General features: G+C 41.7%; 1 protein-coding gene across 3 annotated transcripts in view; it reads right to left on the bottom strand.

Moving 5' to 3' along the window:
• Positions 1-23,804, bottom strand: part of PPP1R9A (protein phosphatase 1 regulatory subunit 9A) — a 131,310-nt gene extending 107,506 nt beyond the window's left edge. For all 3 annotated transcript variants that reach the window (XM_084216045.1, XM_084216046.1, XM_084216044.1), the window contains exons 1-2: positions 23,722-23,804; positions 20,928-22,599 (exon numbers count right to left, since the gene is read on the bottom strand). In XM_084216045.1, coding sequence (XP_084072171.1) covers positions 20,928-22,379 — 1,452 coding nt within the window. In that variant the 5' untranslated portion in view covers positions 22,380-22,599; positions 23,722-23,804. The remainder of the gene's footprint in view (positions 1-20,927; positions 22,600-23,721) is intronic.
• Positions 23,805-26,997: the final 3,193 nt, after the last annotated feature.

The following is a 26,997-nucleotide window of genomic DNA, read 5'->3' on the forward strand; positions in this document are numbered from 1 at the left end:
CTGCAAAGGAGGCATTTTTGAACCATCACCAAGCAGTTTAATGCTGCTGCTGCACTGATTCAACAGCTGCACAAATTAACCTCACCCTCTAGTAAACAGCATTTTGCCTCTTCATATTTTTTTAATTTTTACTTGCAAGCAGTCGGTTTCAAGAGATACCTGCTTCTTCTTCAAAATACAAGATAAGGTTAATTCTCTTTGCCAGGTTTTCAAGGACTACAAATAAAAACAAGTACAACATTTCACTTGAACCTGAAAAAATCCCTCTGAAATTCTGATACTTCTGCAACAAAGAGATTAACATTCTTCAATTAAAAAAGAAGAAAGCTTTCTTCAAATTCATTTGCAAGCAGTACATATTATTTCATCAGTTGAGAGATTAGATGTGCTGGTGAATCGGTTTCCAAGGTAACTGGGCCAACCATGGGGAAGTCATCAGGGTGATAAGGAACTCAGAACATTTAGGAGGTACCACATGGAAACAGAAGAGAACCTGCTGAACTGTACCTATTTAGATAAGCCTAAAATGTACTTATTTTACACAAGTGAAAGAGGATAGATTAGAACAGCGTTTCTAATGTTTAAACTGCAAGTTCATTAGCAGTGGCAGAACACCTGATGTGGGAGCAGAGGAGATGGTGCTTCTCCCTGAACACCACAAGCACGAGCAGAGCAAGCTCTTCAGCGCCCGTGCAACCCAGGCTGCCTCCCAAGACTCTGCTGCATGGCTGCCAGGTACAGGAAGCCAGGGAACATGGATCCCAGCAGCAACAGGAAAGCTGGACAGTGCTTAAAACAACTGAGATGGAGGAAGTATGGGGTTTAGGTCTCTACAGGTTCCCCAGCTTATTTGCACTACAAATGACACTGCAAATAGGTAAGCTCAACAAAATTGAACTTAAGAAGCCTGTTAAGGCTTTTTTTTCTTTTTTTAGGTTTTAGAGATTTAGGCAATTCCATTTCTAGAAATACAGTTAGGTAACAATGCAGAAAAAATATTTTATTTATGTTTATTATTGTTATCATTATTTATTTATATGTTGTTTATTTTTATTATTTCTGTTATTTAAAGTATGTTTATTGTTACTATATGCAAACCTAATTATCAATAAATACGGTACTTAAATACAGTACTTGACATTTGCAATTTTTTTATCTGGATGTCATGATTCAGCAAATCTGCAAAAACTAGAAGGCACAAGTGCTTCAGCCAGAAAGAAACCCATAATTAAGAGCAAATTAAAACATAACATACAGAAATAAAAATAGCTGGCCTTACATGGTACCCTCTAGGTGTTGTTTGCTTCTTCCTCCTACACAAATTGCACAACATACATCCATTTAGATTATCAATCCACCCCGAAATTTGAACTCAAGACAAAACACAATCAATAGACACTTGTAGGCAAGGTTTTCATCTCAGGGCATTCAGATATGCACACAAGCAGACTGAAAAAAAGATTATTTTGTATGCAAAACAGGCAAGTTACTCCCAGTCTGCACTTCTCTTCTGCGAAGGTGGAAGAGAGGCTTTTTGGAAAATATGCTGAGTTGCTGCTAAGCATCTGCTGTTTCCCAGATGGGGCAGAAACTCCTGATGTACAGCCAGAGGCCAAGGACACAACAGAGGGGACATATGATGGACAGTTTGTGTCAAGACCTAGACTGGGTAGTTCATTTCATTTATGTTAAGTACATCACTGTGACATACTATGTGCACTTGGATTCACTTTTGTTACTCTATACCGTGGGAAACTGTTAAGTTTTCTTTTTCAGTGCTCCAAATAGCATTTCTGAAAGCTTTTGAAAAAATCTAGAAGAGGAAAGACCAGCTCATAATATCTGAAATACTTTTCAGAGCTCAATCCTGTAAGCTGCTTCTTAGCTGGAAACACCATCACATACTGCACAAATCCAGGGGGTTTCTGTAAGAATAGAGACTGAACAAGATTTGCACTCAGTGTAGATAGTCCCAGATCACACAAAGTTCTCACACACTTCTTGTGCACTAATTTCTTAATTTGCAGTACCAGGGAAAAGTTTGATAGAGCAATAAGATAACTCTACATAATAGGAAAAAATATCTTGTGCAGATTCAAAGACAAAATCCTCCACATTATATAATGCCTCTGAAAACTACTCACAGAAAACAACACAGAATACATTGTCTTAAGATAGCCACACAGAGAAAAAAAAAATAGGCAATACCAACCCTCAAACTTTTAGCTTGACTGGGGAGAATTCACTGCACTGGGGAAGAGCTGGTAATTTGTGTAGCTCACTAACAGCAGGATGCTACTGTCCTCTATCTGCCCACAATTTAGCAAAACAAAGAAAAAAAAACTCAAATCAACGCCTGTGGAACACAGCAGCAAAAAAAAAAACCCAACTCTCTAAGTCATATCATCCCATAAGACACTTAAAAGACTGGCAGTCCAAAGAGCTTCATGATGGGATGGAATGATTATGTCAGCTTAACATCTCTGCAGCAAGCCTCCCTGCACCCTGAGTCTTAGGTTAACACAGGAAGAGTCACCACATGTGCTGTGTAAACATGCTTGAAACCACCACAGGAAAAAGAAATGGCCACTATCTGTAAATGACATGAAACAAATATAGCTGCCTCTGCAGAAGGACATAAAAGTGAACCACTCATCACTTCCAAGTTTAAAAAAAAACCCTCTGATTCTTCAAATATTGTATTCAGAAAACCAGCATACCAGAAACCTGCACTTGCATCCAGTGATATACAGAGAACAGGCATTTATTATTGCATGCAGGACCCTATACACTCAATCTAATCATGAAAGGAATTTTCCTTCAAAGTGGAAGTTTTCTAAACTACATCCTTGAACTACCATAAATAAAATTCTGGGAAAGCATCAAATAAGTTCACAATCTCTTGTTGTGAGTAGTACATAATTATAAGCAAATTCTATAATCATCCATCAGCGATTAGCATTTGGAGAAGCAGCCTCAGTAAGGAAAATTTACTTGGCTTATTTTATTTAACACATAAAATAAGAAAAAATACATTACTACATTGTAAAGTAAATTAGTCTTTTATTGGGCACCAAACAGCTACAACTATACTGCTTTTGGTACCAACCTGTTTTATTTAATTTTAATCCAGGCACACTGGATTAATTTATACTGCTGCCTGCAGCAGTATATATACATACTCCTCATGACTGTCCCCCCCCATCTTAAATCTCTTGTTCCCAGATCATAACTTGATAGCATTATAACAGTGAAAGGAGAACAGATTCTGGGAACTGTAATTTGTTGCCAACTTTTATTGGCCAAGCATATAATTACATCTATGAAAGACAGTATTTTCAAGGAAGTATCGAGTCACATTGCACTGCTGCAGAGAAGAAAGTCAGCACAATCATAAAAACACCAGGAACTCAAAGCACGGGTTGAAGCCACTTTCTTTTCCTTCCTCTATATTAATTTCAGTTTCAGTTCTGCTGAAGATACCATTGCCAACAAGCCCACTCTTGTCAGTCAGTTACATGTGAGGTACAATTCTGTCCACAGTACATTACCTACCTTTTTGTCATTTCTGAAACCTGGTTTCACAGGTAGTGAAGAGCTACGAGAAAGTGGGAGGTGTGTTTTGGAGATGTTGAGGACCACAAAGAAGTTCTCTCAAATCACAGTGGTGTAGGAGAGAGCAGCAGTGCAGGCAGGAGGCAAGGGCTCCACACAGGGGGCTGCAGGTCCAGGCTCCTTCCTCAGATTTCACTTGTACTTCGTTAATTTGTAAGTATGTGAGCACATGTTGTAAACAGTGAGTAGTATCTTCCTTCTGAACTGTAGTATTGTGACATCCATTCATCAGTATCATAAGACTCGCCCAAATTTGTTTTGCAGTTTTTATTTTCCATTAAAACTTGAAGGTCTTAATTCTACTCCTCCCTCTTCCACTTAGCCCTGTTGCATAACTGAGCACTACTTCATCTTGCTCTGTTTCTCTCCGTACTATCTGTTGTGCTCATTTATATTCATTATGCAGACAAAGAGACATTCTAGCCACAAAGTGAATACCTCGATAAGGCCCTGACTCTGTCTTCAAGACACAAATAAGAAAGTCTATCCTGGTTAGCCTGGTTTTAAAATTATTCTAGCTTCTTTATTCATTGATGTTTTATTTATCTCTCTCCCCAACCTAGCCCTGGGGGAATGCTCCACACTGAAACTGCTTCAGAGTAGTGGAGTTAAATGTTAGCCTTTCTCACCTCCCAGCCACCACTTTCAAAGAGCATAATGGGAGAGACAACCAAAAAAAGAAAAGAAAAAGAAAAAAAAAAAAAAAAAGAAAAAAAAGGCAGGTTTTATCTCATACTGTGACTGAATAAAATAGGATGGAGAAGTATCCAGAAGAGGATTCTGGTTTGAGACACAAATAATATCTGTTATCACTAACTGGGGACTCCAATTCAGTAAAGTACTTACATTCCTATCAGCTGGTCAAAGAAAATCACAATATTTATGTACAGACTAAATCAAAAACCTGAGGTTGCTCACTTAAGCCCCCCACAAAATCCAAAGGGCAATGAAGTTGCAATGGGGTGGTGCTACACAAAGTAAGCACAAACATTGACCAAGACCCTGCCTAGGGTCTAGAATCAATCTATTGAGTACTACAGTCTCTCTGACTTCTTCCAGCCTAAAGCCCAAGTAAAAGCTGCAAACAGATGTCTCCTTTAATCAGGGCTCAAGGCCAACAACTGCCTTCTGAAGGCAGGTGACTGCAGCATTTGATCAAAAACCCAAGAAAGATGTAACTCTCTTTGTGAAAGCCTATCCAGGAGATGAAGATGACAGCAGCGATATAAAAGGCCAAGTGCCTGCAATGCTCATCCACTACATGAGAGTTAAAATTTAATTCCCCTTATATCAAAGAATCTCTTCTTAAAACTAACAGCTCCTTATCATTTCATTGTAATGACTCTTTCAGCACATCTCAGATCCCAAAGCTGCCTCCTCAGTGCCTGAAAGAAATGGTCGAAATATGAAGCTACACAGTTGTGTTTGTCCTTGTGTTCCTTCTAGTGCCAGGACCTGCAAAATCATCCAGTACAGACACTTCTTTTGGTCCCACATTGAACTGAAAGGATGGAAGAACACAACGTAACCTACGGTGCAGTGTTTAGGTAGGTGCTCCTCTAGAAAATTATGGAGGTCCAATTCCCCTTCCTATGCACATCTTCCAAAGATGGCTACCCCTTCTGTCTGCACTTTTATCAACTGTATGGACCAGCCAAAGTTTTTACTAAAATGTTATTGCAACACGCCTGAGAAGCTGCTGGCCTTCATGAGATGATGTACACTGCACTCTAAGATCAGTAGGAAACCTCATTAAGTGCTAGCAAATAGCTAAACATAATACTGATCAGCTTAGAGGTGTGATGTGATCACACAAAGGAGACTCACTGGCTACTAATTAAACTAAAAAACTGCTTTCAACTGAAGGCACTACAGCCTCTTCCATGAATCTGTGCCACTTGTTAAAAACTGTCGGGCAAAAAACTACAGGATTTTTTTTTGTTATCCATGCAATATACTGATAATTATGAATTATAAGTAATTTCCTTTATTAATAAAACAGCTTTGCATCTCTTTGAATATTAACAAATATTGATACTATTTCCAGCAAAGCATCAGTTCATGGTTTCATTAGAGATCTACCTGACGCAGACATTTTCTGACACAATTCTTGTAAGCGGATGAAGAGACCATCCCACCAGTACTTAGTATAATTAGACAGCAGACTGCATGTTCAGTGCACTGTTTCAGGCTCCTTGCATAACAGACTACAATTCCCAGGGCTAGTTGCTTTGGGAGAACAAAGTCAAAGCACAGAATAAAGGCCCACAATTGTTGTTATTACCGTAGTTAAAAAATATCCTACAATCTCACTGCTACATATCCTACAATATGCTAAAAAATATCCTACAGTCTCAGAGGTGGCAAGTCCACTGGTAATTCATGCAATGGTTCAGCCTTACCTCCTAATACTCATAATCATGTTTCCAGTTTTAAGAAAAATTCCCCTAAGTCATCTCAATTTGAGAAGGTTTTTAACATTGTCACCTGATTTTGCTGTATTACACCATTCTCTAAAGTTCTGTTTGTTCCAAACTTTCCCATTCTCTTAAGTTTACTTGCTGTCACACATCCATGAGAAAAGGAAGCACTGCCTGTTTTGCAACTCTCCTAATGCCCACTCCATTCAACACTTCTGAATGCACCAAAAGATAAAAAAATTAATAGCTGTGCATTTCTTTAGGTCACTGCCACCATCACGTCTATCCAGGTGACCTGTTACAAATGCACACTGATCACTTATTTTTATTCCAAATGGTGCAGAAAATGACACAGGACTTAGTGATGTTGTAATGATGGTTTCCAGCATCATTGTCTGCCATTCTCATGCAGTATAATTTGCATTCTGTAGTACAGGGGTGCTCAGGAATCCTTGCATTCAAGCTCAGTGCTCTCAATCAGAGTCAGTGGCGTAATCCCTGGAAATCCATTACCACTACCATCTGAACTAATTTACTGATCAAGTTCCTGTAACATGATGAAGGGCTGCACAATATCTAGGGCTCCCAAAAATATCTTATTTCTGGTGGTGACACTGATGTCCATACCAAATATACAAATACCGATATAAGCAGAAGCAGTTCTTTCAAAGTAAGATGTTTCAAATGCAATTTATTGCATGATTGTGGTTTTTTTCACTTTAGAAAAGTAATAAAATCTGAAACCCCAAAAAAATCTTAAATTCTGAAAGGGGAATGAGGGACAGTACTCCTTTTCATCTACTGCTAGTGGTTTTTTTCAAGTAGTGAGACAAAAGATAAAATTTTGACCTTTATTTTCAAAGTAATCCTAGCCAGTCATTAAATGACAACTATTATTCATCAAGTCACCAAGTGATGCTGTATCTTAGAATTCCAGTGCTAATAAAAGACAAAGAATTTCATCTAGTATTTCATGATTATAGTACCACTCTTGTTTAAAAGAGAACAAAAAAATACCTAATACCAGAGAGAAGTAGTGACATACCTTTAACAGACCTTTGCTACATCCTCCTGGCAGGTTTACCCTGCACTGCAAAAATTCTTGCAGCTAAAGCAAGCCCCATACCCTTGGGAGCATGTTTGCAATGTAAGAATAAATTACAGAGTTTTTAAGACAAAAAATTATCTTTCAAAACATTCTGATGAATTACCACTACAATATTTTACTAGTCAAGTATCTGCATACACAAATAATTTTGTTTCAGTTCTTATTTTTCTTGGTGTACAAGTGTATCCTTTAAAAAGTAGTGGCAGTAGATTTGCCTATAAGTTGGTCAGATGAAGCAGATACTCCACACAACACAGACCAGAGAAAACACTTTCTCGTCTCAGGTCTCAGACACAGTTTTAAGGAAAACTGTGATAGAACATATGGCACATCTAGATTTTGTTGTGTCTCACACAATAAAGAATCAAGTTATCAAAAGCAAAGTCTGACATCAGAACAATCTGTGGACAGTACAAACCAAAAAATGAACAGTACTCATTGAGCCTCTATGGATATGAAGCTATATATTTCACACATTATTCACTCATTATAAATAATAAAATACAATAAACAAAATCTATACATAACATTGCAACAAAAACTTGTTGGAGAAGGTACTACAGTAAACTCTTGACTCAAGTGATGAACATCATCTGCATAAAACAATGAAAAAATTATAAACTAAATGATTAAAAAAGCTTCTTTGCTGTCTCTTCAATTTTTAATGCAATGCAAAATGTCAAGTCTGTAATCCTAGTAAACAAGCAAACTGATGATAGAGGGAAAACTGTGTCCGAGGCCACGACAAAACTGCAGTTCTGCAAGTGTCCAGAAGCAATAGCAGGGGAGGGGGTGGGGGGCCTGGGGAGGAAGGAGGAAAAAGATTAAAAAACAGAGACGATATTTTAAAACCAAAAAATCTGTTCAGTGCTCAGGTAAAGTGAGGCAAAATGGTGAAATAAGAGTCCAACTGTGTATTTTGGATAATGCTATACCGAAGGACTACCGACGCAGCAGGAAGAAGCCAGCTCTTAAAGAAAGGCCAAAAACCTGCCCTGTGACTTCTGAGAGCGCTAAAGGCTGCGAGTGAAGTGCTGCCAAGTACCACTGGCTTACGAGAGCTGGAGCAGGACCCTGCTGGGGCACAGTGCTGGGCTCTGACCCAGCCCTGACCCAGCCTGTGCCCCCACCCCAGCGCCCAGCTGGGGCACGAGACCACCCCTGGCAAGCCCCTGGCTTCTCACTGCTGCATTTACCTTCCAGCAGCACAGCATTCTCAAGCTAAATCCAGCTTTCTCAAACTGAGAAACCTGGAGCTCTTAATGGAACAGATTAACTACAGTGGCTCTTCAGGGCTTAGAGGCACAAGTGACCCTTTGCACTCGGAAAATAAAATTAATAACGTAAATCATATAAGGGCACAAGTGGCTTGCTTTAGTAGAATCACTTTTAAGCCAAAGGAGTGAAAACAATTTATTCTATTTGCTATCTTTTATACCCTTTTTTCAAAGAAGTATTCAAAAAACTTCTCACTAACCTCTCTTACGTTTCAGAAATGGCTGTTGGTAATCTCCAGACATACACATTGATCTGTCTTCTGGGAGTTGTTTAGCTTCACAAGGGCAGCAAAATGCCTCTCTCCTTCACTACTGGAGAGATAATCTAGATACACTAGACAAAATCAGCAACTTGGTATATTTTACGAAGTGAGTAGTTCAAAGATTTCACTTCAAGTGTACAGCCTAGGATGAGATAATTTATTTGTTTAACCACAGCTTTTGAGTATTTGGACTCAACTGGGCATCAGATCACATTCCCATTCCAATCAAGGAATTCCCACTCCAATCAAGGCTTACCTCAGCCATCCAGACCTCAGCTACTGCTACATGCAAAATGTTGCTGGGCTTTCCCTCTGCTGCAAATGAACACTACTACTCAACAGTTCTATTCTTGTATAGGCAGTTTTAAATTTTTCCTTTTCCTCATAAAAATTAAACTCATAATATTTGTTTAAATATTTCCCAAAAATCTTTTGCCGTATTAAATGTCACTTAGAAGGTTAGGTCCATCTGCCTATATATACAACAAAGTATGTCCCAAAAAACGCCTTAAAATCCTTTCCTAGCTGTTTCAATTAGCAGTGGTGGGCCTAGCTTCTCATTAAAGGTCTAGTTTCAATCCTTAAACTTAACTATCTGTAATTACAAAGTAAGAATCTAAGCTTTATGCAATGAACTCTTACTAAAATACTCATATAGATTTAAACAACATTAACTATCACAACTATTAAACAACAATTAACTATCACAATCAAACCTACTGGAGCCGCTGTACCACCTTTAGATTTGCAAAACCATGCAAAACCATGCTGATAAATAACACAACAGGTCACTTAGTATATTTTACAAATAATAAAATTAAGTTAATTTATCTTGGATGCAATTTAGCTGCTTCCTTTACCAAAATTCACAATTAGGAAAATAGTTTTTCTCTGATCTGAATGAAGTAACAGAACCACGTGATGGCTCAAACTGGAAGTGATCTACCAAGGTCATCTGGTCCAACCCCCAGCTCAAGCACAGCACTCCTTGCCCAGGACCACGGCCAGACAGCTTTTGAGTATCTCCAAAGATGGATTATCCATGGCCTCTCTGTTAACCTGTGCTCAGTCACCCTCATAGGGAAAGAATTTCCTGATGCTCCCAGGGAACCTCCTGTGTTTCAGCTGGCGCCCACCCTGTCACTGGGCATAACTGGAAAGAACCTGGCTTTGTTTTCCTTGCACCCTCCCTTCATGTATTTATAAACATTAATAAGACCATTGAGTCTGCACTTCTCCAGGCTCAGCCGTCCCAGTTCTCTCAGCCTTTCCTCACAGGAGAGATGCCCCAGACCTGTAATCATCTTAATGGGCTGTCACTGGACTTTCTGCAATTTCCTGTGCTGGGGAGCCTGGAATAGGGCCCAGAACTCCACACGTGGCCTCAGTGGTATGGAGGAGGGATGGCAGCACTCATGCTAAGCCAGCCCAGAACACAATCAGCCTTCCTTGTTACACGAGCACATGGCTGACTCACGTTCCGCCTGAGGCTGTCCAGCACCCTGGAGCCTCCTCTGCAAAGCTGAAGAGGATCCACCCTCTGGATGGTCCCCAGAACACAAGGATGCACGAGGCCAGGCACAGGACTTTGCACCTCTCTCTGCTCAACTTCATGAGGTTTGTGGCTTCCCACCTCTCTGTTCAGCCAGTTTCCAACCTACCTCACTGTCTGCTCATCTAGCCCACACTTAACGAGCTTCTCTGTGAATATGTTGTGTCAAAAGCCTTACTGAAGTGAATGTACAGCAAGCCACAGCTCTCCCCCCACCTATTAAGCCCCCAGCCATTTCTTTGTGGATGGTTATGAGGTTGATTAGGCACAACTTCCCCTTTTTTTCCCCTTTTTTTCCCCTTTTAGGCCACAAGGTCACGACTTACTGGTAATGACAGTGTCACACATTGCAGTAAACCACAGTATGTCTCAGCAGTTATTTTGGATCTACAGCTGTTAAGCTTAGAGAATTTTTCACTGGCCATGCATGAAGAAAGAGAGAAAAGAAAAAAAAGGGGAAGAAAAAAAGAGCCCCTCTTTTTAATGGTATTTCCCTTCCCCAGAATTCAAATATTAACATGAAAGAAATGTGCAAAACATCAAGGAAGCATTTTTAGTCAACCTATTAAATTAAGAAAGATAAAACTGAGCAACTACTTCAGAGGAAAATGGTTGGGCAAAGGGGAATAAAGAGCTACATGGCCTGGTAGTCTCTTCCTATCAAATGTCATACTGAAACATTCTCATTTGTGTTAGTTCACCTTGCCACACTGCTAAATTACCAGCTCTTTACAAGAGTGCTCTAAACCTCTGGATTAATGCGCTCTTTCTGCATTTTTTGCCCTTGCAAAAAATATAACACTAACATATTTTGAATATTCAATTTAAACGCTCCATGCACAATGAAATCTACTGGGCAATCACTCAGGCCAACACTATTGAGAAAATATCTTTGGGCTTTTAAGAAGGCAGAATTAATAGGTATGTCAGATTCTACACATCTAAGGGATCTAGAGTATGTCAGCACCTAAATATATCACCATCCATCTTAAAAATGACTGCAAGCTTATAAAGATGTAAAGATGATTACAAGCTAGATAAAAAAAAAATCCTAATGCTTTATCATAAAGGCCATGAATTAGATGAATTAGAGAGGAGTTTGACAGCATGACTTTTAAAAGCCTCTATAGTTTATTGCTTTCAAACAACTAACGCAAAATACAGTGATTTCATCAAATGGAAATCCCTAGGTCTACATGCATCATAGACTGAATACTGGAAGATATCCTTTCAATGTGAACCAGCATCTTATGCCCTTGAGATTATTCACTGAATATTAAGGCAGATGGAAACTGCAGAGTGGAACATCAGAAGTTACAGATGTGCACAGACTAAGAAGCACAGCTTTATGTATAATAGCACAAGGCAAACGGGTCTTGGAGACAAATTCTGCATTCACACCTTCCACTAACTTTATCATATGGAATTATCTGAGTGATCTGATGGGTCTCTTGGATCAACTCTTGTAACTAACTCAAGTAAAATTAGCTTCTCCCAGTAGAACACTTTCTATATAAAAGACGACACCACAGAATAACATCCATTACTTTGTACCATTTAATTACAGGAAGTACTCTTTTTAATAGATTATTTGTGGCCTTCAAGGTTAACAGAGCTAAAGGTAATTGCAACAGTTTAAAAAAATCACAGACACTACTACACAACACAGTAGTCTATCACGAACGTAGGAAGAGTGCCCTCTATTAAAATTCTTTAATCTTAGTTGGAAAACATTCAATTCCATCTTAAAAGTGGAATGCTGCCACTTAGTTTTCAGGTGCCTTTTCATCTGAATACAGAAACGCAATAACAGTCCTTTTCAGGCCTTGTGCATCACTCAATGAGCAAGATAAGTTACCTAAGGCCCCTGTTTTAGGATAGAATTAACCAAGAAAAAGACACATAAGAGCATCAAGTTGCTACAGCTCTTCCTGCAAACCCACATGGCTGAAGCAGAATCCATTAGACATGGTCCAGATGAAGTCTCCTTGGTTAGTTATAAAATGACATCCATAATTCCCAACTGCTTCCAAAATATTTTGCTTCATGTTATCTCAAATGCCATTTGCCTTCCTCGCAGCTGCATCATATCAGGGGTTGCTGCTGTGGTTCTATGGGAGCAAGTCAGAGTGGCTTTCTCCTTAGCTGTCATTCCCTACAAATGAGTCACTAGTTTACTGTGAAAGTTCTTAGCTCATAAATCCATCCCCACTACTCAAGTCCTCGTAGTCACCCATATTTTGCTGTAATCCTATGCAATGATAAGGCTTCCCCACTTTCTGCCAAAAACTAGTGTCATTAGCGTGCTCCAACTTCCTGAGACAGAACTACTGAAATTTTTAACAAGGTCTTTTATCTTATCAAAGGCAGATCCTAATTTAGTCTGGCATATACTACCTCTGATAAATTCATTTACATGTATTCCATTTGCCTCTCTGCCTTTGATTCTTTAAAAAGTGCTCTCTATTGCTTTGCTATGGGGAAAAAAATTAGTAATTTTCAGGCAGCCAGTACCATCTTTCTTCTACTTTCTGAAAAACAGCTATTAAATTTGCTTTTCTGCAGTTAAATACCATTTCTACTTTGATAGTGCTCTTTTAGTTTTGAAATATATGCTACAAGATTTTCTAAAACACAGCTTCTTTCACCAAAACCCATACAAATTTGAGCACTAGGAACCTGTAGGTTTCTTCTTCATTTCACTATATGAATTTCCACAATAAACTGTGAGTGATAACTCTGACCATAACTCATACTCACTGCATAACACCCACCCTCCTTTCTTGTTGAATTTTAATGGATGAATATCTTTATACTACTTGGACTCTTTTCCTTTACAAGGTCAAACTCAGCTTGACTTCTGGCAACTTCTTAGTCATATTTAAGACTTTTGAACTCTTATGACATTCTTCATTTTTTCAACAACCACTTTTGCCACTCCTTCCAAGTTCTTGGCTAACTTATGATGTTCTCTTTGGCTGACTTTTCTTCTGATTAGGTCTGCAATCATTCTGCTTGTATAGTCTGCTTTTTCTTGGGATGAAAATCCTACGCACTTTTTCTAATTCTGAATCAAAGAGTTCCCTTTGCTCTTTGGTTCACCTAATTTCAAACCATTTCCCTACAGATTCTCAGTCTGCATTTTTGGAATTCAAAACCTTTAATTGGAAACCCCTTTCAATTTAAACCACATAAACCTCTGATGCAAATAATTCAATCCAAATTCTGTCTCTATATACAGTCCTTCTAGAATGCCCTAAATACTTATGAAGCCCAGGTTTTAGGCAAAATTATTTGATTTTAGTTCAAGAGCTACGTGTGTGAACACTGCGCCCAGGAATTGCTGATCCCTAGAATTGGCAGTGAAATTATGACTTCTATATAAGAGTTAAAGACTCCACAGCATATTGTAACAGGGAAATAATTTTATTCCATTTACTGTAGTCCAATAATTCCATATATACTTAATACAAGAAAACCCTTTTGCACCTGAAATTGTGTGCAGAAGACTCATCGGTGAAGGCATAAAATTCCACAGCAATAATGAGGTGTCTTTGTTCACCACTGAACTAAGTGACTGAATCAAAATAGTAACTTCTGAAATGCTTTATCCCTTTACTATCTGTTATCTGAGTGCATCCAGTCTCTGAATCCTTTATACTTACTTCTCATTGCTTTCATTGACAAATACATATAAAAGATTCTGCCTTTTATAAAAAGATCTTCCCTAAGAGCATATCACCAAAGCAAAGAACCTGGTTTTTTTACACTGTTATTTACAAATAATCCAAGTTAGCAGGACAATCCCTGCAGTACAACACATTTTACTACTGAAGTCAGTAGAATTCCCCATACTTGACACACCTGGAAAAAAGCATAAGTTCATTTTATGCAGCAGAATAGACATGTTCCAAGCTACACAGCCAATAGCCCTGCATGCCAAACTACTTCACACATTGAGATGAACGAAATTGATTACCAGCTTGCTGTCCACTTTATGTAATTTAAATATGAGCATAAAAGTTCAGTGATATATTCAACACTACAGGAGTCAGTGACTAAGCCTACCTAATACTTAGTTTCATGCTTTAGCAAAAACTGTCATCCACTCCTAAAGTTGCAAACAAAGCATGAACCCTTATGGGGAAGGGAGCACCCAAGACTCAGAGATACTCGTGACAAACGTCAGAGGGTCCGCAAGAGCTTACAAAATTTTATTAGTAAATTATGCCCACCCTGGAGACAGTTTCTCACCTTCAATGCCAATTAGCTATCATGGGCAGTCTGATCTTCTAGACCTTTCTGGAAAGGGTTGGAGGGCTTTACCAGTCTTTGCTGGTCTTTATGATCACCAAATGATGACCAGTCTTGATGCCTGGCTTGACCTTTGGTCAACATTTCAGGCCCAATCCTCAACCTCATTCCTGCACTTGTGCTGTACGGTGTTGCGCTTATCTCCAGGATCCCAAACCAGAACATTACCCTCAGCAAAGTGCTGCCCTTCCTTTGTACAGCCCCTTCTTCAGAAACATCCTTATCTTTTTCACATAATGTTATTACCAACAATCCTTGGTTGGCTCCACAGCTATCCGGCTGTCAGTGTTTGAGGATACATATTAGGTCTCTTTTATCTTCTAGGCTTCTGCATGAACACAGGAGCTGAAGCAGTGAACCAAATTTAAGGAAAACAAAATATTCTTTGTGATTTCAGAAAGAGGTACACATCTTTGTTTTATCTGTAAGCTTTCATAATTAATCCATTCAAAAAGTGGATGAATTTCTCAGATTCCGTAACAATTTCAACTCTAACAAAGCCTCGGGGTCTTTCTGCAACTCCTGTCTTCCATACTGGCCTTAAACAACAAGTGTCCTACATGCACTGTGACTACTTTATTTATAAAATCACAGGCTCACTGGGGATGGAAAATGTGGAGATTACTGAAACCCAACTCAGTATTCATTGAAGTAAAACACACATAGACAAGTTTGGACAGTACAGTGCCTGTGCATGGGTCACCGTCTCCTATGATTCCTATGATCCAGAACAGTTCATCAACACTTTAACAACAGGTCAGTACAATACTGCGCATTGCATCAAGCACAGAAATGCTCCTTTTTTACACTAAGACTTGAAAGTGCTTTCAGCATACTTTATTATGATGCTATTATATAAAGAATAATGATATTTTAGATTAAATATTTCCAACGTAATTATTGCCAGATTGTTTCAGATTTTTCTCTTTTTTTTGCCACTATTTAGATTCCTGAACACATTTTGTTGGGGCAACCCCTAGCATCAATATAAACTGGGGGAACCAGTTTAGGCAACCCCTAGTATCAGTATAAACTGGGAGACCAGCAGCAGCCCTGCCAAGGACTTTGGGGTGCTGGTGGATGAGAGGCTGGACATGACCCAGCCATGTGCACTCACAGCCCAGAGAGCCAAACGTGTCCTGGTGAGAGAGATCCCACCTGGAACACAGCACCCAGCTGTGGGGTCCCCACTTCAGGAAGGACATGGACTTGTTGGAGCAAGTCCAGAGCAGGGCCACTGAGATGGTTAGAGTGATGGAGCACCTTTCCTATGAGGAAAGGCAGAGATAATTGGGATTGTTCAGCCTGGAAAAGGGAAGGTTTTGGGGTGACCAAATTGCAGCCTTTCAGTAGCTGATGGGGGCCTACAAGAAAGATGGAGAGAGACATTTTACAAGGGCTTGTAGTGTCAGGACAAGGGGGAATAGCTTCAAACTGAAAGAGAGTAAGTTAAAAATACATATTAGGAAAAGACTCTTTACTGTGAGTGTGGTGAGACACTGGAACATGCTGCCCAGAGAAGCTGTGGATACCCCAACTCTGGAAATGCTCAAGGCCAGATTGGATGGAACTGAGCAACTTGGTCCAGTGGAAGGAGCCCCTGCCAATGGCAGGGGGGGTTGGAAATAAATGATCTTTCAGCTCCCCTCAGAAATGAGGAATAACTGAAAGAAAGACTCATTCATTGAAATTATTTTTATAAGAAGTTTGTAAAAAAATTTCAAAGCAACTGTTAAGTACAAATTTCATTTATGTTCTACACTAATCACAGCACTTGTAAATGTCCTTCAAAGGTGAGAGAGTACAAGTTCCAATTCTGGAAGACCATTGGAACAAGACATGATCTGGAAAACTGAAATATTGTGGGGTATAAAATTCAGTCATGCTGCCTGCCAAAAGAGAGGAAGCACAACAGGAACCACAGGCACTAGTGATTACATTCTCTTCATATGGTATTAGCAGAAGGATGTAAGAGCCGCTTGCCATATATCTTCTTTCATGTTACCCTCACTTCCACCAAGCCCCAAAACTCAAGAGAGGTCTGCAGAGATGTCCCTTCACCACTGCACCTTAAGGAAGCTTTACAGAATGCTAAAAACTGCAGCAGCAGCTCGGGCCAAACCCCCTCACAGCACCACAAGTCCCCTGCTGTCTGCCATACGGTTTGATAAAACAATACCCAACCCCTTGGCTGGTGGGACAGAGTCAGTGGAGCAGAAGTTGCAAAAGGAAGCTCAGCAGGAGACACAAATTGCTGTTAACAGCTTTAAATGGTTTAAGGCGTACCTGGTGCCAGAAATCAGGCACTAACAGAAGATGCAGCCATTAGCTGTCAGGGCAGCAGAAACTATGGACTGGGAAAGGGAAAAGGTGAACATTACTCTTCATCCTAATTCTGCCCAGGATGGAGGAAGCATGGCTCAAAAAAATGACTTATCATTTGTACAATCAATACATTTCCATTTGCTAGGGTGTGGAAAGCCACGAGCTAATGAACTCTGCATTACAGGCAAACCTTGCCCAATTAGCACACAGAGCCTGGGAAGCAGTACACAAACACAACCCTCAGGAAACCCTGCAAAACCCAACGAAAGACCAATAAATCAGTGAGTGCTGGGAGTGCTGGGAGGGTAGGGTAGGTGGGGTGGGGGATGTTGTTTTGTTTCTTTGGTAGCAAAGTATCCCTGGAAAAACCAGGGTATGTTTTTCTTTATCCCATTTACTTAACTTTTTCACCTCATACACTTGCCCTGGAGAGCTTCAGTTCTATCCCTGAGCACAAACACAACACCTCAACACAAGAGCAGGCCAGTGCTGATAAAGGCCTCTATATCACTACATAAACAGTCCTATGAACAGCTACAGAAATGTTCACATCCCTTGTTTAGCAACACACTCCATTGCTGTGTCCACTGCCACTCTTGGGCCCTTTTGTACTCCTTTTTATTAACAGCACCAAGCTGGTTTAAGCTCCCACAGACATAAATGACTGCTCACGTCAGCAATACCACACTCCAAATACCTAGAAACTCTCCAAGCCTACAGTGGCCTCTGGGTAGTCACCTCCTCCTAAAGGGACTTTCAACAGAGATGAAATCAGCAAATATATCCCATCATCCTAGAGCAGAGCAAATGGCCCATGGAGCATGGCATCTGTGATAGCAAAATTACAGACTGTAACATAGTACAGTTCCTCCATGCATTGCCTCGAGTCTTCCTCTTGATAGTGAGTTTCTCAATAAATGAGTCTTTCCTGCTTGGGAGACAAGCAGAATTCAGTTTTTATCAGTTAGGTTTTATTTTTATCAGGTAAGGTTTTATTTATTTATCCTTCTGCCTATACTTCACTGCTTCTCACAGTCCTCAGCATTACCCTTAAAGTGACAAAAAAATATCTTACATGTCTGCCTGAAGAAGTCACAGAAAAATAGTCCAAAGATGTTTACCTAAACATGTTGAGATCTTCAAGTAACAACTTTATGGCAATAACTACCCACTGATTCCACAGTTCACACATTTAAATGTCAACTTTGTTAATTATTTGGGAGTTCTCCTGTAGGAGGAGAGTGAAGGTATACAATACTGAAATCAATGCTAAACATCCAGAGTTTGGGTTGGACTTTGAACACCACTATCTAGCAAAATACTCAAGTACAAATTGCATCATTTTCATAAAGACAAAGCAGTTTCCAACAGTTCAGAAAACACTCCTGTATCGCTTTGTATTTTCCTCTCTTGCAATCATGCCATGCATGAGATGATGTTCAGCTAAGTATTAATGAAACCAGTCATGCCCACTAACACAAAAAATTGTGTAGAACAGAAAAATCCCTAAACAGTTGCTGCCTATTCAGTCAGATGCAACATCCCTGTGTAACAGATGGGGCACAGGGAGTGACTGGGTAAGTTCATCTGCTGGCACTGTGTGAGGGGACAGAACACAAGTCCCTCTTGCCGCCTGCACTGCTCGATTACTGATAGCTGGGCTGCACAGAAAGCTCCTGCCAGAGCCAGCTCCAGCCTCCCAGCAGCGTGTCCCAGGAGGAGTGCAGGAGCCCAGGGACTCAGGAGCCACAAGGACCCTCCAGGGGCTTCTCCAGCTGCCCCTCCTGGGTCTGTGCCTGCGGTGGCGTGGCCAGGCAGTGACATGATGGCCCTGGCAGTGACCTGATGGCCCTGGCAGTGACCTGATGGCCCTGGCAGCCTGCCCTGGCCCACAGAGCTTCCCTCTGCCGAGGGAACTGCACAGAGAAGGGAGCACCGCTCCAGAGGCAGCTTTTAATTTTCCACAACTTTTGCTGCAGTTCTTCCTGCTAGGGCCAGCCTTCCACATGGTCTCACTTCTGCTTCCCCACATGACTAACAGATTGCAGGCACTGGAGGCACACAGGACAAAAAGCAGGGGATCTCCCAAACCCTCCCACAATGTTCTCTCCCAGCACAGCTTTTATTCTTTTTTCTTCCTAATTACAATAAAGATGCCAGAATAATGAAAGCAATGACTTGTTTACTTTGGACAAGCTTTTTAAGAGTGCTTTATGCTTAAACCCATGACAAATGTGCTCTTTCAATTATTTACAAAAATTACTTTTAAAGCATTTTCCTGATGGACTACTATTATTACTGGACAATATTTAATCTGAAATGAACATAGCATGAAAAACTTGAAAAGAAAAAATACAAATAATTGAGAAAATACTCTTAGAGCACTTGGTATGACAGCATGAGTCAAACAGCGATACAGTGAAGTAAAACTGTCACTATTAGCTCTTTCAGAAACAGCAGAAAAGTCTGACCATCTCAAGAATAAAATCAGTGGAGTCACTTTCTGGATTTTCATCTGTTGGAACCATCATAAACAAGTGGTAGATCTTTCAGAAGAGAGAACATCATCCTATTAGTACATCTTGTCTATTAGCTTGAGCTGGAAAGCAGTGGAGGGGACAACTTCCTTTGTAATCAAGGTTTTCCCCACTTCACCTCCCTCCAAGAGTTCAAGAAAACCAGGTACTTTAATTATGGGAACAATCAAGAGGGTACAAAAATACTTAGAATTTTTGGTTCATGATGCAAGCCTGAACAGAACACTAACAAACTAAAATTAAAGAAAAATCCATTATCCTGCCTTGGAATATTTTCTTTCTTTCAGTGTAAAAATCCTCTTTTCAAAGCAAGACAGTTCTTTTCACTCCCTCCCATGATAAACAAATATGAAAATGTGGTTGCTTTATTCAGATGAAAACTTCATATTACAATACACATCCCACCTACTTTAAACCACAGACAGTGTGAATGCAGATTTTGTAAATAACATTACTTTGAGTTTAACACTGGCACTTCTGTTCATTGACTTAGTAATTTTCATTGCTAAAATCACAAAGGGAAAACAGTCCTCTTCAATTACACATTTTTCATTTTTAAATGCTTACGTTTCAAGTACTCCATGATATATTTCTGTTTCAAGAAGCCATTTCTGCAGTAATTGCTATGGTATTGAATTGCCCATTACAGACATATGGCATCTCCAGCCAGGGTCAAACATCTCACACAGGCACCAAAACCAACTTGGAAGTAAAATACTTTTATATTTAACCCTGAGACTCAGCAGTGAAAAGCTGGTACAACAAAACTTAACAAGCCATAAACTAGCTATTCCTTCTTGAACTGAAAAACACTGGAAACAGCATTCTTAGTGGCAATTTCAAGGTACTTAAAAACAAACCATAACAGCTCTGCAAAAAGCACACCTTTCACTAGGTATTTCAGTCAACTGATTTCACCCTTATGTAGCACTAAGATATACTTTCGTTATATATATATATATAAATGCTTTAGAAGTTTTAAATAAATGAGAGTGCTACCAAAAAAGATGACACTAACTGAGATGTGGAATATTAACAGTCCTCTACTACAGGATCACACTGTACTTCAGGACAGTCTTTAAATAGAGGTACTTTAAGAATGTGCTGAGAGCTGAGGAAAAGCCTTTCAATCTCAAGAAGCTGTGATCTCAAATGAAATTAAACAAGCAGCATAAAAGTCACCAAATACCCACACTGACATTTCACAATGTGGTTACAGTACAGTCATAGAAGTCAAAATATGCATGGCAAAATTCTTGAACTTCACAAGCCCAGCTGTCATGCTCAAATTCTGCTGGTTTAGTCAGCCATCAGAAAATCCAGGAAATGAGACGAGCTCATCAGAGCTCAGCCGCCTTACTTCATTTAAGATTATGTTCACTGACTGCAATAAAGTCATGTATCAAAAGATCCTCTGAAATCTTTTTGGAGGCAAGATCAAATGTCAAAATCTCATTCAAATAAAGCTGCATTTGAAAACAAACCAAACTGTTAAAAAAAGGAACATAAACTTTACCTTAATTGGAGCCCGGCTAAACTGTATTTTTCTGTTGGCTGGGATTTCATCTTCATCTGGCAATCCATTAATTTCAGAATATTCCATATCAGGTTCATAACAGTTATTTTCATCACTGTCATCCAGATCATCCTGTTCTGTACCTGTCTCTCCCCAGTCAGAATTATACCTGGTTCGTACCCGATACACATTGTAGTCAGAGTGCATGTACACATGGGAACTCTGAAAATTATTCACATCTTCATGCCCATCTTTTTCACTTTCCTCATCATAATGGGACTCAGTAGCATCTGTGGCAAAATCACCACCTGAAGCTACATTTCTTGTTAATTCTGCAGCTTCAGGCCGATCAAAGATATCTTCTGTGTGTTCTGACTGTTCCTTCTGTTGCACCAAAACTCCTGTCTCTGTTTTTGACTTACTCCTAGCACAGTTGTCCACAGATCTTTCACTGTCAAGCACACCAACCAAATCCTGTTGAACTGTTGCAGAACTCTCAACAGAATCAGCACTTGCCTCTGTGTTCTTTTTTATCTCTTCAGTTGTTTTTGAACCTGCCGAAGTGCCTGTGGACACTTTCTGTCTCGGTGTTGCAGAAGTGTTAGTCTGCTGAGAGTTCTCAACAGACATCACGCCTGTACTCTGTTTGGCTGGGGGAGACCACGTGCTGGTCTCTTTCAAAGGACTGAAACCCTCAAGGTTTGCAACTGGCGAGGAGATATTTGTGACAGTAGAGGAGAGGTTGAGTGGATAGTGACCAGTTACAGAGTACTCTTCGTTGTTTTCTGACTTTTCTACGTTTACGTTGTGTGAGTCAGTGTTTTCAAAAACTGCGCTGAGCTGACTCACAGTTGGAGAGACAGTCTCTGTCCTTGGGCTAAGACTGTCCAGTGAATCCATGCTGCCTCTCTGAGACTTAGAGCTGCACCACTCATCTGGAAGTTCATTAGAAACGTTTTTCTCTTTCTTTGGGGAGTAGCGATTTGAATGTCCCGTTTCATGAGCATTTCGCTCAAACATCTTTCGAGTTTCAGTAAACTTGGAATAGGAAGGACCATCATGGATAGTGTCAAATCTACTTATCCTTTCAGACACGGACGATTCCAACTTCACGATTGAACCGTCTGCTTTTTCTACAAATTCTTTGGGCCTAATTCGTCTTTGAGGTGATGGAGGACCACCCTTTCCCCTGGTTTTAGGGGCAACTCCAGCACTTTCAGTGGGCTCCATGCCCATCTGCATAAATAAGTTCTTGATCCTATTGACATTTGAGCCATATTTCCTTCCCCTGCTCTGCGAGGCCTCTCCTTCCTCTTTCGCTTTTTGGTCTCCATCTGATTTCGGTTTGTCAAAGGTGCTTTTCAGCGCCTGGAACTCAGTCCTGTAAGCATTTCTGTGAGGAGAGGCACTTCGGAGGGTGGATCTTTCACCTGAAGACTCTGTTTTCATCATGTTTACTTCAGGAGTGTGAAACCTGCTTGCATAGTTTCTGCAGCACTGCTCTCTGTAGTTTGCCACAGCAGATTCTGCTTGAGGAGTGTTTTTCCTCAGGGGCCACTGCCCTTCAGCAGGACCATACTTGACAGATCTGGAGGCAAATGTCTTAATGCACGCGGTCAAATTTGACAAAGCAGCACGACTGAGGACTCTCAAGAACAAGGGCTGATTTAACCTGCAATAGAAAAGAGGGTGTTCTGAAACCATGTCAGTTACTTTAAATCTGTCACAATTACCATTTACCATTATCTGACATGTTTACAAAAAACTAGCAAAAAAAAGAATACAAACCAACACCACACAGACATGTGAAAACTTGCCATTACAAACTTTTTCAAATTGACTGTTGCATAATTTATAATCTATAACATCATAGTGAAAGAACAAATAATCATAGCTTTCCATTCACAAGTACAGTATGATGGCACAAATATGCACGCAAAGGAAAGGCAATATGACATGAAATATGAGGCACTGCAAGACAATCCTTACTCGCTCAGAGAAACATAATGGTAGAAACGCGATCAAAGATAATACGCTTAGAAAGGCAAATTAAACATCAGCTCGAGGGAATACAAAAACTGCACCCAAAGTTAACATCTTCAGCCGACAGGATAATGGAAGTGAAAATCCCGTTAGAGAAAGTTACCCCTCGTCACGGGCAGAGGTTTTATCGTCTGGAAGACCCCGGAGGTACCAACGAGGAGATGCAGAAACGGAGCCGGGGGCTGGACCGCTCGCACGCCCCGGCCCCAGGGGTTCATCCCCGGTTCCCGCAGCCCAGCGAAGGGCACCCCGGGGGTCTTCAGAGCCAACCCCCTTCTCCCTTCCCCTCCGTTCCTGCTCCCCAGCCCTCGCCCTGCCGCGCCGCCGCTGCCGAGGCGGGGACGCCTCACTCTGGCCGCTGCACACACGGTGCCGGTGCCGGTACCGGGAGCCCGCGGCCGCCGCACCGACAGCAACACGCCCGTCTCCGCGCACCTCCCGGTCCGCACCCGCCGATCGCCACGGCCAACTGGAAAGGCCACACGGCAGAGACCCTCGGCGAGCCGTGCAGCCCTCGCAGAAGGCAATAAACTCAACCCGAGAGGGCAGCGCTCGGGCCCCCGCGGCGGCTCCTCCTCGGGCGGCCGTGCCGCCCCGGCGGGCCGGAGCCGCGGAGCCGCGGGCGGCAGCACCTTGCGGCGGGGCAGTGCCCGGGCAGGCGCCCGCCGCCCCCGCGAAACAAAAGCCCGGTGGCACCGCTGTTCCCCGCGGAGCCCGGCGCCCGTGCCGCCGAGCGCGCACGCCGCCTTACCCAGCCGACAGCCGCGACGGACTCCCCCGGCCGCCCGACTCAGCGCTGCCCCCGCGCCTCCTCTGCGCAGAGCGGCCGCTGCCGCCGCCCGCCTGACAGGAGGCAGCAGCCGCCGCGTCGCCTCAACGCCATTGCAGGCAGCGGCGGCGGCGGCGGCAGCGGGGGCACGGACACGGCTCCGCGCGCACACCCGCGGCGGCGGCGCGGGGGAGGATGAGGCGCCGTGGCCGCCGCGGCCGCGCTCCCGCCCGCCGCCCGCCCCTCCGCCGCCGCGCCCCCGCCGCGCCCCCGCCGCCGGACGCGCCCCGAGCCGCCGCCACCGCCCGCCGCGGGGCCGCCCGCCGTCGCCGCCGCCCGCGGTGACAGGTGCCTCACCTCCTCGGCGAGCCGCAGTGGTTCGCTCCGCCGGCGGGGCGGGGGAGGCGGCCAGCCCGCTGCAGTCCGGCCCCGGGCGGTGACTGCCGAGACGCGGAGGACGGGCCCGGCCGCGGCCACGCCGCCAGCGCCGAGTCCCGCTGGCTGCCTCCGGCCCGGTTTATCCCCTTCTTCTCTCCCCTGGAAGGCTCGTTTCCAGCCTGACCCCCGCGGACCGGGCCCGCCCGACACCCGCCCGTTTCGGAGGAGGCAGCGTGCCCGCCCCCGCGCGGGAGGGGCAGCGTCCCGGGTCCCGGGAAAGCCCCCGCTCCTTCCCGCTGCAGGAAACCCGCGGGGCTGGGGTGGCACCGGGCGCACGGAGAACTCCCTACAGATCGGGAGCCGGCGTGCTCCTTCCCTCGCTGTTGATCACTCACCCAGGCTGCCCGAGCGAGGAGCGTGCTGGTGACAAGCCCCGGCGAACCGCTCACAGCTCCGTGGGCATGGCTTGCTCTGGCAGTTGCTGACAGGGACGGAGGATCATCTTTGGAGCGCAACCACAAAGCCTTTGTTGTTTGTTAGCTAGGCGAGTTCACCACAGAAATGTTTTGGCTTTATAAAGATAATAAGAAAACTTAATTGCAGAACATGAAATCTCTAGGTAATTTGTAAAATAGGCAATCCAAGAAGGTAATGACTGTTAATCACATAGCAACTTCTAAGCAAAGTTCGTTGAACCAACTGTATAAATATCCAAAAATGGCCTGGGGATGTACAATGCAAAGTCTGAAAACTAATTATTATATATACAGAAGCAAGACAGTGGTGACTGGAAATAAAAATTTAGTTACATAAATACACAAAATTAATTACTTATAACGAGACTGAAGCATTCAGTACTATACCATTGAAGCATTCACAGGTGTCGATCTCTAGCTAATTTGTACCAAGGGGATGCAGCACATGACCGTTTGCCTCAATAAAGTTTAAATAACCAGCATGAATATTGACAGGCAAACAACAAAGCGTATAGATTGAACAGCAGCATTTTGATAAATATATATGCCAGAGGCCAGGAGCAGAAGCGAGAGCGTTTCAGAATTTTCCCCACTGCTGGCAGTAGCCTGTCCTGGCGCACTGCATGGCCCTGCCTCAGGCTCTGGAGCCTCGGGAGGAGCTGGGGGATTCTGGACACCCTGCGGGCTGCTGAGCAAGGCTGTGCCAAAGCACCCACAACAGCAGGGAGAAAAGGAGATCAGATGAAATATGTAATGAACCAAGATACAGGCAGCCCCTGAGCTTCCAAAGTCACAAAAATTCCCCTTCCAAGACTGTGTTCCAAAGTAGAAGAATTACTTTTTCGCAGCTGCTTGCAATAGGAAGTCCTACGGGTGATTTACTGCACAAGGACTGAAAATATTGCAGCTAAGCAAGACATCACCTTTTAAAATTCTAAACATCAGATATTACAACAAATCTGAGGCCCAGCCTTGGTGCAGTCCTGGATCCAACCAAAAACCAACACAGCCTCTCTGTCAATGTATTTCTATTGGTATGACTTTGTAGACATAAAGCTATAGGAACACTATAGAACTATAGAAGCTATAGGAACACTCAAGAGAGCCTCTTGACTTTTGGATATAAAAATATGTTAAAAGAACTTCAGGTGTTTTTAAAGAAGAATAGAGACACAAGGCAGAAATTTAAACATTTTATTTCCTTTGTGATTTTTGCTAAGGATGTGGGGCTGTTGAAGACCTTAGCATGTACCAGATATGTATGTTTAGAGTTTTATAACTCCCACACAAATAAAAAAAGAGGCACAAGCAAACATTAAAAAATCAGTTAAATATTTGAGACAATCCTAAAGAGACTAATTTACATCTAATTATATAAAGATAATTAGAAAAATATCCACTACCTTATCTGAATAAGTGAAGTCCTTTAAATTCATTTTCTAACAGAAGTTGTGCAAACAAGATGGTCACTTCTTACCCATGTGAAATTTATACACATGAAATAATGTACCCAAGTGAACAGTTGTATTCCTTCATGGCAGAATAGTGCAAACTATTTCTATATTATATTTTAGTAGAAAGTAAGGAAATAAGACAACTCACTGATGCTCACAGAAGCAATGCACATTAAATCTCAAGTTTTCCACAATGAGAGATAATATATTACATTTACGTTTTCCTTAAATGTGCTGTTGGTAGAAAACATAAAGGTTCAGCTTTGAAACAGAATCTAATGCCAAAATATTTTAAGTAATGTCATGTTCCTTCAATATCACCTCAGGTTCATTACAGCCAAGATGTACAGAAACTACTGGAAATTTTGGCTGCTTTATCAGAGTTGGGACCCTATTTAGATGTTCAGGTTTGGTCACTGACATCTAAGTTATTCAAACTTACATTATAATCACTTACAAAAAATTTCAATCTACATCTTTATTTACACAGTGCCCATGTGAAACAATATTATTATTATAATGTCTAGAATAATGAATTGTATTTTATTTCAATTGTTATGTTGCCTTTTAAGACAGTATCTTCATTTATTAACATGGCCACGCATCTTACTATAAATATCAGAATTGTGTGTCCTTTCACATTTTCAGTACTTTTGTGATAATCCATTTGACTAGAAAGTATTTTTAGGCTTTGCTAAAGTATGATTGATATTTCTGTTAATTCCTGACCAATATTAAAATGCTACACAGCATGCTTCAGAGAAGATGAGAGATCAAGGACCTCCTTACTATGTTAGTATAAAATCAGAGTAACTTCACTGGAGTTATAGAATTACTCCATTTCCCAATCAATGGGAATTTAAAATCTATTCAGTTTAGTATTTACATATGATAAAGTAAGACTATCATTTTACTTGCAATGCAGTAACAACTCTGTTCAAATTATTCTG

This window comes from Fringilla coelebs (genome assembly GCF_963513975.1).
Source record: "Fringilla coelebs genome assembly, chromosome: 1".
Taxonomy (NCBI): Eukaryota; Metazoa; Chordata; class Aves; order Passeriformes; family Fringillidae; genus Fringilla; species Fringilla coelebs.